Below are 12138 nucleotides of genomic sequence, written 5' to 3'. Positions count from 1 at the left end.
TGTGGGGGCAGAGAAAGGGGGGGTATTATTTTATATGTGGGGGGGAGCTTTATGGTAATAGTTAATATTTATTCTTGTAACTTTATTCTGCATAAAACATGTAACAACGTCATTTATAAGATTATTTAAGAGGGCGTGTTTAGGGGCGGAGTTAAGACCGGGGGCAGGGTAAGGCCGGGCAACCGGTGGCCAGTATCTCTGGCTAGTAGCTCAGGACTTGAAATGTTGACCCCTGACCTGCGTGCTATATACCGGTATCAGCCGGGACGTTTCCCTGGTGATCAGGACTGTGGGCGGCACTGCAACACCTCAGTATCATACAGCGGGAGGGGGGCCCCCCTGTCATACTGGGCCCCATGATATCTAATAGCAGCTCTGGTGCTGGCCGGCGCCGATGGTGCGTTAATAAAAGCCGGTCCATGACCTCTGACCATATCACCGATTCCCTCCAGGGACACCTCTGTCCTTACACTGCCCGCCCCCGGCGCGAGGAGGAGGACGTCGGAGGGGCAGATCGTTATCAGACGTGCTCCATTCTCGGGGCTGTCGCCATTCTCTTACCATGGTGGAGTCCTCACGGCTCAGGATGAGAAAGCCATGGCGGTTCTTCTCATCATCGTCTTCCGCTTGCTCAGCCGTCTCCCCCAAATCCTCCGGCTGCTAGAAAACAAGGAGAGAAGGACGAGTGACCACAGCGGGGGAAGGACGAGTGACCACAGCGGGGGAAGGACGAGTGACCACAGCGGGGGAAGGACGAGTGACCACAGCGGGGGAAGGACGAGTGACCACAGCGGGGGAGGAGAGAGAAGGACGAGTGACCACAGCGGGGGACGAGAGAGAAGGACGAGTGACCACAGCGGGGGCCGAGAGAGAAAGACGAGTGACCACAGCGGGGGACGAGAGAGAAGGACGAGTGACCACAGCGGGGGAGGAGAGAGAAGGACGAGTGACCACAGCGGGGGACGAGAGAGAAGGACGAGTGACCACAGCGGGGGCCGAGAGAGAAAGACGAGTGACCACAGCGGGGGACGAGAGAGAAGGACGAGTGACCACAGCGGGGGAGGAGAGAGAAGGACGAGTGACCACAGCGGGGGACGAGAGAGAAGGACGAGTGACCACAGCGGGGGAGGAGAGAGAAGGACGAGTGACCACAGCGGGGGACGAGAGAGAAGGACGAGTGACCACAGCGGGGGAGGAGAGAGAAGGACGAGTGACCACAGCGGGGGACGAGAGAGAAGGACGAGTGACCACAGCGGGGGCCGAGAGAGAAAGACGAGTGACCACAGCGGGGGACGAGAGAGAAGGACGAGTGACCACAGCGGGGGAGGAGAGAGAAGGACGAGTGACCACAGCGGGCTTAACTTTTCGGGATTTGGGACACGAACCTCATTGGAGGAAATGACCGTCCACATGTCATGACACCCGGGAAGTTCAAAGGTCGTCACCACTTGGGGCCGGATACTCTTCTGTCAGGAAAACACAAACAGCCGATCAGATTATATTATGGAAATGTCGCTTCCTAAAAGTTAAAGGAGAACTCCGAGGTCAGGGCTTTCCCCCCATAGTCCTCCTCGGGGACACAGACTAGCGTCCTCCAGTCACCCGAGGCTCAGTATATAGGGAGCTGCTGCTCGCGGGATACTGAGACGCCGCAGCTGATCCCCACATCGATGTCTGGATCCGCCCAGCTGCGTGAGTTACAGGGGGGGGGGGGGGGGAATCCCTGCAGGGAGATGATCGAGAGGTGAGCGAGCGCCGGTATGTGTTCTCTCACTTCCCGATCTATAAGCGAGCTGATCACTTCCTGTGCTGACTTTTATCAGTCACACCGCTCCCTCTGTGGACTACATAATCGCCCCTCTATGTTATGGAGGAGAGGAAAGGAGGAGGGAGGTGTTCTGTGGTCCTGTCCTAGGGTGACAACACGGCTCCTCCACAGATACAGCGAGGGAGCGTTGTCGAATATTACATTCTAGTTTTCGGGGGTTTGGATTCGCTTCAATGGTACAATGATGATGAGAAGCCGTCCTCCTTGCAGAACATTGTGCCGGGGAATGGAAACGCTCGGGTACTTCTTCAGTATTGGGTGTAGGTACGCTGCCCCTTCCCGGGGGCTCTGGAGGAGAGGACACACCATGGCTGGATGGATACGTGGCCCCTTCCCGGGGGCTCTGGAGGAGAGGACACACCATGGCTGGATGGATACGTGGCCCCTTCCCAGCGCTCCTGCCCTTCTGAAACTTTCTACACTCGTCACCCCTTCTTGGCCCAAGGAAATTTTGAAGGGACCCCAACGTCGGTCAGTGTCTCTCTCCTCAGTGTCAGCGTCTCTCTCCAGCGTCGGTCAGTGTGTCTCTCTCCTTGTCTCTCCCCCTCCTAATGCCAGTCTGTGAATCTACACCCGCCGCCGTGGACGCTCAGTGTGTCATTACCATCTACTACTAAGCCCCCTCCCCCTCATCCTTAGCTCCAGCGGCTGTGCTCCACTGCTGCTGTGTTAATGGAAGCTCCGTCAATGTAAAAAAAAAAGACCTTCCTGTGCGCACGTGCTCAGGAAGGTACCAAGTGCACAGGGGGGGGGCCCTCACACAAGTACCGGCCGTACCCCCCTGATGGCGTTCCTGGCCAGGGACTCAGATCGCGACCCCCCTGTTCACTTGCGAGACCCCCTAGGCACTGGCTTAGAGGAGCAGACGCATGATGGGCAGTTAGTGATGTCTTCTGTAATGCATGCAGTCCCGGTGGCACTAGAGGAGAGGACACGTGATGGGAGGTTGGATACATAAGTCCCCATGAAGCCCGAGGACACAGAGAGGGGTCACTGAGCAGTTTCGGGGGGCACAGTAGAGGTTCTCTGATGGGCTCTGTATGATTACAGGACGTTAACTAGCTGTAATTCCCCTCCCCCCGTATCCTATCAGTGAACTACAATCTCCACCCTGACTGACTACAAGAGGTGGGAGAAGATATACATCACATAGATGAAGGAATCTTGAAGGGTGAGCACCCCACAGTCCCCCAGCTCAGTCCTTCCATTTATAGACATGACCTTCACTGCTAACAATACAGAAAGGAGGAGAGTGACAGAGGTCAGCGCAGCCTCACCTGCAGCACAGAGAGAGCCCCGTTCTTCCCGTATCCAGAACACAAGACGATCTCCAGGTCCGGCTCAGGGCTATTCTGAAACTACAATGTCAGCAACAATGTCAATCATGGGAACCGGAGAGGGGAGCAGCCCCTGCAGACAGGCAGGAGAGGGGAGCAGCCCCTGCAGACAGGCAGGAGAGGGGAGCAGTCCCTGCAGACAGGCAGGAGAGGGGAGCAGTCCCTGCAGACAGGCAGGAGAGGGGAGCAGTCCCTGCAGACAGGCAGGAGAGGGGAGAAGCCGCTGCAGACAGGCAGGAGAGGGGAGAGATGGAAATTTGGATACAAGAAGGGCAGCTTGAAGGATCCTCATTTTCAACACATAGCACCGCTCCAAGCAGCCAGGGGCCACTTACCTCCTCAGACAGGAAGGCGGGCTCCCCCATGGATGCCGTAGCACAAGGTCCGATGTTTAAGATGCTGTCGCACACCTGTCAGAGAAGAGAGAAGAGTAACATGTCATAAAATAGTGTACCCATATAGCCGGCCTTATTCAGTGAGGAGTTCCTATTCTTATGTGCAGTAACCCATAGCGACCAAATCAGAATTTACTGTGCGAAAGAGAAACCAGGACAGGTTGCCATCGGTAACCAGAATAAAAAAAAACTCCGCACTGAGGTTGCGCTGAATCCTATTTAGATGCATTTTTATATGACAACACTGTGCCATCATTACCTCATCCGGAGCACACCAAGAACCTGCTGTCCTCCCCATACAGGTGGGTCAATGGAACCTGCTGTCCTCCCCATACAGGTGGGTCAATGGAACCTGCTGTCCTCCCCATACAGGTGGGTCAATAGAACCTGCTATCCTCCCCATACAGATGGGTCAATGGAATCCGCTATCATCCCCATACAGGTGGGTCAATAGAACCTGCTGTCCTCCCCATACAGGTGGGTCAATAGAACCTGCTGTCCTCCCCATACAGGTGGGTCAATGGAACCTGCTGTCCTCCCCATACAGGTGAGTCAATGGAATCCGCTGTCCTCCCCATACAGGTGGGTCAATAGAACCTGCTATCATCCCCATACAGATGGGTCAATAGAACCTGCTATCCTCCCATACAGGTGGGCCAATGGAATCCGCTGTCCTCCCCATACAGGTGGGTCAATAGAACCTGCTGTCCTCCCCATACAGGTGGGTCAATGGAATCCGCTGTCCTCCCCATACAGGTGGGTCAATAGAACCTGCTATTATCCCCATACAGGTGGGTCAATAGAACCTGCTGTCCTCCCCATACAGGTGGGTCAATGGAATCCGCTGTCCTCCCCATACAGGTGGGTCAATAGAACCTGCTATTATCCCCATACAGGTGGGTCAATAGAACCTGCTGTCCTCCCCATACAGGTGGGTCAATGGAATCCGCTGTCCTCCCCATACAGGTGGGTCAATAGAACCTGCTATTATCCCCATACAGGTGGGTCAATAGAACCTACTATCCTCCCCATACAGGTGGGTCAATAGAACCTCCTTTCCTCCCCATACAGGTGGGTCAACGGACTCCGCTGTCCTCCCCATACAGGTGGGTCATAGAACCTGCTGTCCTCCCCATACAGGTGGGTCATAGAACCTGCTGTCCTCCCCATACATGGCACTGGCTTAGAGGAGCAGACGCATGATGGGCAGTTAGTGATGTCTTCTGTAATGCATGCAGTCCCGGTGGCACTAGAGGAGAGGACACGTGATGGGAGGTTGGATACATAAGTCCCCATGAAGCCCGAGGACACAGAGAGGGGTCACTGAGCAGTTTCGGGGGGCACAGTAGAGGTTCTCTGATGGGCTCTGTATGATTACAGGACGTTAACTAGCTGTAATTCCCCTCCCCCCGTATCCTATCAGTGAACTACAATCTCCACCCTGACTGACTACAAGAGGTGGGAGAAGATATACATCACATAGATGAAGGAATCTTGAAGGGTGAGCACCCCACAGTCCCCCAGCTCAGTCCTTCCATTTATAGACATGACCTTCACTGCTAACAATACAGAAAGGAGGAGAGTGACAGAGGTCAGCGCAGCCTCACCTGCAGCACAGAGAGAGCCCCGTTCTTCCCGTATCCAGAACACAAGACGATCTCCAGGTCCGGCTCAGGGCTATTCTGAAACTACAATGTCAGCAACAATGTCAATCATGGGAACCGGAGAGGGGAGCAGCCCCTGCAGACAGGCAGGAGAGGGGAGCAGCCCCTGCAGACAGGCAGGAGAGGGGAGCAGTCCCTGCAGACAGGCAGGAGAGGGGAGCAGTCCCTGCAGACAGGCAGGAGAGGGGAGCAGTCCCTGCAGACAGGCAGGAGAGGGGAGCAGTCCCTGCAGACAGGCAGGAGAGGGGAGAAGCCGCTGCAGACAGGCAGGAGAGGGGAGAGATGGAAATTTGGATACAAGAAGGGCAGCTTGAAGGATCCTCATTTTCAACACATAGCACCGCTCCAAGCAGCCAGGGGCCACTTACCTCCTCAGACAGGAAGGCGGGCTCCCCCATGGATGCCGTAGCACAAGGTCCGATGTTTAAGATGCTGTCGCACACCTGTCAGAGAAGAGAGAAGAGTAACATGTCATAAAATAGTGTACCCATATAGCCGGCCTTATTCAGTGAGGAGTTCCTATTCTTATGTGCAGTAACCCATAGCGACCAAATCAGAATTTACTGTGCGAAAGAGAAACCAGGACAGGTTGCCATCGGTAACCAGAATAAAAAAAAACTCCGCACTGAGGTTGCGCTGAATCCTATTTAGATGCATTTTTATATGACAACACTGTGCCATCATTACCTCATCCGGAGCACACCAAGAACCTGCTGTCCTCCCCATACAGGTGGGTCAATGGAACCTGCTGTCCTCCCCATACAGGTGGGTCAATGGAACCTGCTGTCCTCCCCATACAGGTGGGTCAATAGAACCTGCTATCCTCCCCATACAGATGGGTCAATGGAATCCGCTGTCCTCCCCATACAGGTGGGTCAATAGAACCTGCTGTCCTCCCCATACAGGTGGGTCAATAGAACCTGCTGTCCTCCCCATACAGGTGGGTCAATGGAACCTGCTGTCCTCCCCATACAGGTGAGTCAATGGAATCCGCTGTCCTCCCCATACAGGTGGGTCAATAGAACCTGCTATCATCCCCATACAGATGGGTCAATAGAACCTGCTATCCTCCCATACAGGTGGGCCAATGGAATCCGCTGTCCTCCCCATACAGGTGGGTCAATAGAACCTGCTGTCCTCCCCATACAGGTGGGTCAATGGAATCTGTTGTCCTCCCCATACAGGTGGGTCAATAGAACCTGCTGTCCTCCCCATACAGGTGGGTCAATGGAATCCGCTGTCCTCCCCATACAGGTGGGTCAATAGAACCTGCTATTATCCCCATACAGGTGGGTCAATAGAACCTACTATCCCCCCCATACAGGGGGGTCAATGGAATCCGCTGTCCTCCCCATACAGGTGGGTCATAGAACCTGCTGTCCTCCCCATACAGATGGGTCATAGAACCTGCTGTCCTCCCCCTACCGTTGGGTCAATAGAACCTGCTGTCCTCCCCATACAGGTGGGTAATAGAACCTGCTGTCCTCCCCATACAGGTGGGTCAATAGAACCTGCTATCCTCCCCATACAGTTGGGTCAATAGAACCTGCTGTCCTCCCCATACAGGTGGGTCATAGAACCTGCTGTCCTCCCCATACAGGTGGGTCAATAGAACCTGCTATCATCCCCATACAGGTGGGTCAATAGAACCTGCTATCCTCCCCATACAGGTGGGCCAATGGAATCCGCTGTCCTCCCCATACAGGTGGGTCAATAGAACCTGCTGTCCTCCCCATACAGGTGGGTCATAGAACCTGCTGTCCTCCCCATACAGGTGGGTCAATTGCATATCATTGTATTCTCAGCCTCTGCAAACCTCGAATGAGTATGTGGAGAGCTGCGTGCCTGACAGCATCTCACTGCCGTACACCTCGATCTCATCAATCTCATCCACCGAGGCCCCTTTAATGCCTGCCGAGACACAAAAAAGAGAACAGTGGGGTAAGCAGCTGCAATTTCCTCTGTGACCGCAATGAATAGAGGAAATACAATAAATGATCCGCGGGTGGCAGCGGCGAGCGCAGGTCACCCGCACCGCAATGGCCAGCCGCGCGCACTCACCAGGACGGGCCACGGCGGAATCCACGCGTTTCTTCTTAGACGGAGGCTCTTCCTGGAAGAGAACTCGGCTTATTAAACTCCAGGAGAGCAGACAGGGCCCCTACCGTGCCGGGGTCCGGCGCCATTACAGGCGACCGTGCCGGGGTCCGGCGCCATTACAGGCGACCGTGCCGGGGTCCGGCGCCATTACAGGCGACCGTGCCGGGGTCCGGCGCCATTACAGGCGACCGTGCCGGAATCTGGCGTCATTACAGGCGACCGGAGGTGGAGGTGAAGAATACAAATAAATACAAGCGGTCTGACTCACATCTCTCCACCCTTCAGAGAAATCACCATTTTGTCGTAGGAGATGAAGGTGGCCTGCGCACAGTCCAGTGTTATCCGGTAATCATCATGTGACTCTGCGGAGGACAGATCATCATTCAGCTTATTACAGGAAGTGACACACCAGAGATGTATGGATATGACGCACGGTGTGATAGGAGGGGAAGAGATGTGGAGTGGGAGGGGATGTATTCATGGCAGGGATGGGGGGAGATATATACATGGCAGGACCACGGGAAGGGATGAGGGGAGACATATACATGGCAGGACCACGGGAAGGCATGAGGGGAGACATATACATGGCAGGACCACGGGAAGGCATGAGGGGAGACATATACATGGCAGGACCACGGGAAGGCATGAGGGGAGATATATACATGGCAGGACCACGGGAAGGCATGAGGGGAGACATATACATGGCAGGACCACGGGAAGGCATGAGGGGAGACATATACATGGCAGGACCACGGGAAGGCATGGGGAGAGACATACATGGCAGGACCACGGGAAGGCATGAGGGGAGACATATACATGGCAGGACCACGGGAAGGCATGAGGGGAGACATATACAAGGCAGGACCACGGGAAGGCATGAGAGGAGACATGCATGACAGCACCACGGGAAGGGATGAGGGGAGACATGCATGACAGCACCACGGGAAGGCATGAGGGGAGACATATACATGGCAGGACCACAGGAAGGCATGAGGGGAGACATATACATGGCAGGACCACAGGAAGGCATGAGGGGAGACATATACATGGCAGGACCACAGGAAGGCATGAGGGGAGACATATACATGGCAGGACCACAGGAAGGCATGAGGGGAGACATATACATGGCAGGACCACAGGAAGGCATGAGGGGAGACATATACATGGCAGGACCACAAGTCAGGATCAGCCCTGCAATGCAGAACACACATACAGCGGACAGGCGGATGACAAGGAGGGAGGAACATACTGAGTGGGAAGGAGGTGGTCCCGTTGGTCAGGCTGTTGAGTGACACTCCGTAGGGGGGAACACTTTGATTCAGATACAGCAGAGAGTTCACAGCAAAGATGACAACACCACCTGTGAGGAGAGAGAGAGGAGCCATGAAAGCTGATGTGCAATATATGCATATAATACCTTCCCTTGTCTCTCCACCAATTCCCCAGAAACAGAGGTTTGGATACCCGTATTCTGCAGAAAATGTGAAAGCCGCGCCAAGGCTCCTCTTATAGTGCGGTCCTGACTCTAAACTATGAGAGTCTCCATCTTGGAGCACATGGGGGCAGAAGATTAAACTGGGTGCAGGTTTGTCAGGAGGAAGCCCGACCTCCCTTAAAGGCACAGGAACACACAAGGGATCCCGCACATCACAACGCCAGCTGAGACCCCCCATGCGTCGCTGCACCAAATCAGTCAAGCAAAACAAATGACAAACGCGCTCATCAATTTGTTACCAGCTTTACAGCGCGGTGCACACATGGCGCACAGTTAGTCTGAGCGACAACGGCGAGGACAAAGTCACTTACCGACGGGTTTCGGTACCGCCAGCGCCTGGGTACAATCAAATGGTAAGCTGGAGAGGGACCAGATGACGGGATGGACCTTCTGAAGGATGTTCAGGGAGATGGCGACAATACTGCACGTGTCCTGACGTACGGCAACACGTCTGAGAAAAGACACGGGACAGATAAACCTTCAATAGACTCGGCACAAAGACGACGGCAGCAAGGACAGACACACACGGTAACTGGTGACGCACCCCGGCCACGTCTGGTTTGGCTCGAAGAGGATGAGGAGGGTGGGCTCGTAGTATCCGTGTAGAAACTGGAGGTCTATGATATTCAGCAGCTTCTCGTCCAATTCCCGCACGTCGATGATGTAGCTAGGCAAGAAGCTGGACTTCTGTCTGCAGGGACAAGACGTGGCTCCATTACCGATCCGTATACCTCCCGACATAGACCTTCCCCCTCCTGTACACGGCAACCAATGGCACCGCACGGGTCATCACGCTGCCCACATACAGCGCTACGTCATACAGTCCGGGCCCTCACACCGCAGGAAACTCACCCCTCAGCCATTGGTCCTTCATGATCCTCTGCCAGGGTATCCCTCCGGAAAGGCAGCACCACCAAGCTGGTACCATAGATCAGCATGACAGCACATCGTCCATTGGGGTCCACACGAACTTTTGGAATGTGAACATTCTGCACAAAGCCATCCTGAGAAGAGAGAGGAAGCCGAGAGAGGCACAAAAGGGTTAAACTGGAGAACACGAAGGGCTCGTTCAGACGGTCATACATGTCCGTGCAATGTGCACGCCCGTAAAAAGACCTGGTCCCAGAAGGGAGAGGTGCTGCATGTAATTGTGCGCAGCAGCCCCGTTCTTCACTATGGGAGGACTCGGCTGCAAGCAATTACACGCTGTCACACGCACACCGGGTGTCTGCGCTTGGATGGAGATAGCCGTGTCCTCCCATAGGGAAGAAAAGGCCGCTGCACGCAATTACACGCACACCTGAAACTGCACATGTGTGCGGGTCCGGGCGTCTGCGCTTGGATGCAGAGAGCCGCGTCCTCCCCTGCCCCGTCCATGGAGGCGCCCTCCCTGCCCCGTCCATGGAGGCGCCCTCCCCTGCCCCGTCCATGGAGGCGCCCTCCCCTGCCCCGTCCATGGAGGCGCCCTCCCCTGCCCCGTCCATGGAGGCGCCCTCCCCTGCCCCGTCCATGGAGGCGCCCTCCCCTGCCCCGTCCATGGAGGCGCCCTCCCCTGCCCCGTCCATGGAGGCGCCCTCCCCTGCCCCGTCCATGGAGGCGCCCTCCCCTGCCCCGTCCATGGAGGCGCCCTCCCCTGCCCCGTCCATGGAGGCGCCCTCCCCTGCCCCGTCCATGGAGGCGCCCTCCCCTGCCCCGTCCATGGAGGCGCCCTCCCCTGCCCCGTCCATGGAGGCGCCCTCCCCTGCCCCGTCCATGGAGGCGCCCTCCCCTGCCCCGTCCATGGAGGCGCCCTCCCCTGCCCCGTCCATGGAGGCGCCCTCCCCTGCCCCGTCCATGGAGGCGCCCTCCCCTGCCCCGTCCATGGAGGCGCCCTCCCCTGCCCCGTCCATGGAGGCGCCCTCCCCTGCCCCGTCCATGGAGGCGCCCTCCCCTGCCCCGTCCATGGAGGCGCCCTCCCCTGCCCCGTCCATGGAGGCGCCCTCCCCTGCCCCGTCCATGGAGGCGCCCTCCCCTGCCCCGTCCATGGAGGCGCCCTCCCCTGCCCCGTCCATGGAGGCGCCCTCCCCTGCCCCGTCCATGGAGGCGCGCACCCCTGCCCCGTCCATGGAGGCGTGCACCCCTGCCCTGTCCATGGAGGCGCCCTCCCCTGCCCCGTCCATGGAGGCGCGCACCCCTGCCCCGTCCATGGAGGCGTGCACCCCTGCCCTGTCCATGGAGGCGCCCTCCCCTGCCCCGTCCATGGAGGCGCCCTCCCCTGCCCCGTCCATGGAGGCGCGCACCCCTGCCCCGTCCATGGAGGCGTGCACCCCTGCCCTGTCCATGGAGGCGCGCACCCCTGCCCCGGGGGAAGCTGCCGATCATCATGACAAGTCTCCGCTCTCACTAGCCCTGGAAGCTAGACTAAAATTTTAGGTAAAATTTCTATTTAATGTCATTTTCCTCAAAGAATAGTGATTGCATCATGATATCATTATTTATAGTGCCCTGAATGATCGGGGATCACCAACATACACTTCAAAAGCGATAGAAGGGGGAGAGACAGAGAGAGGGGAAGAGGGGACAGAAATGAAGCCGCTCATGTGACTGGTCAGGTGACCTCTCCTCCTCTCTGACATCCCATAATAGAGAAGACTGAACACATGTTACACATAAAGTGAATTGACAAACAGGAAGTACACAGCTGTATATAGTACAATGCAAGGTAAAGAGCAGGGAACCCGCAGATACCAGAACCCGGCATCACTGGACTGTGTTCAGCATGCGAGACATCCCACCCACCCGCAGCTCAGGCTCCTCGAAGTAATGCAGAGACAGAGTCTTCAGATCATGTATTTCCGGGTCATACTCCACCACTGAGAGCTGCAAGAGACAAGATTAGGAGAACAGATTAAGTACAGACAGCGGCAGATATATCATGGACCCCGGACGGGGGAGGGGTGATCAGCGGATATATCATGGACCCCGGACGGGGGAGGGTGATGGACCGTATCAGAGACAGCGGATATATCATGGACCCCGGACGAGGGAGGGTGATGGACCGTATCAGAGACAGCGGATATATCATGGACGCCGGACGGGGGAGGGGGATGGACCGTATCAGAGACAGCGGATATATCATGGACCCCGGACGGGGGAGGGGGATGCACCGGATCAGAGACAGCGGATATATCATGGACCCCGGACGAGGGAGGGTGATGGACCGTATCAGAGACAGCGGATATATCATGGACGCCGGACGGGGGAGGGTGATGGACCGTATCAGAGACAGCGGATATATCATGGACCCCGGACGGGGGAGGGTGATGGACCGTATCAGAGA

General features: G+C 56.4%; 1 protein-coding gene across 1 annotated transcript in view; it reads right to left on the bottom strand.

Annotated features, from left to right (window-relative positions):
* The window catches only part of CPSF1 (cleavage and polyadenylation specific factor 1), a gene marked incomplete at its 5' end in the record, with an annotated part of 34748 nt that overhangs the window by 21487 nt on the left and 1123 nt on the right, over positions 1 to 12138 (bottom strand). Inside the window, 12 exons of the mRNA XM_018574990.1 lie at positions 562 to 660; positions 1386 to 1466; positions 5168 to 5248; positions 5593 to 5667; positions 7041 to 7135; positions 7286 to 7362; positions 7593 to 7686; positions 8574 to 8684; positions 9131 to 9270; positions 9364 to 9510; positions 9672 to 9823; positions 11598 to 11678. Of these exons, the coding sequence (XP_018430492.1) occupies positions 562 to 660; positions 1386 to 1466; positions 5168 to 5248; positions 5593 to 5667; positions 7041 to 7135; positions 7286 to 7362; positions 7593 to 7686; positions 8574 to 8684; positions 9131 to 9270; positions 9364 to 9510; positions 9672 to 9823; positions 11598 to 11678 (1233 nt within the window). The remainder of the gene's footprint in view (positions 1 to 561; positions 661 to 1385; positions 1467 to 5167; positions 5249 to 5592; positions 5668 to 7040; positions 7136 to 7285; positions 7363 to 7592; positions 7687 to 8573; positions 8685 to 9130; positions 9271 to 9363; positions 9511 to 9671; positions 9824 to 11597; positions 11679 to 12138) is intronic.

Source organism: Nanorana parkeri, unplaced genomic scaffold, assembly GCF_000935625.1.
Source record: "Nanorana parkeri isolate BGI_ZX_2015 unplaced genomic scaffold, ASM93562v1 scaffold3446, whole genome shotgun sequence".
Lineage (NCBI taxonomy): Eukaryota > Metazoa > Chordata > Amphibia > Anura > Dicroglossidae > Nanorana > Nanorana parkeri.
This window is presented reverse-complemented; position numbering and strand designations above follow the sequence as displayed.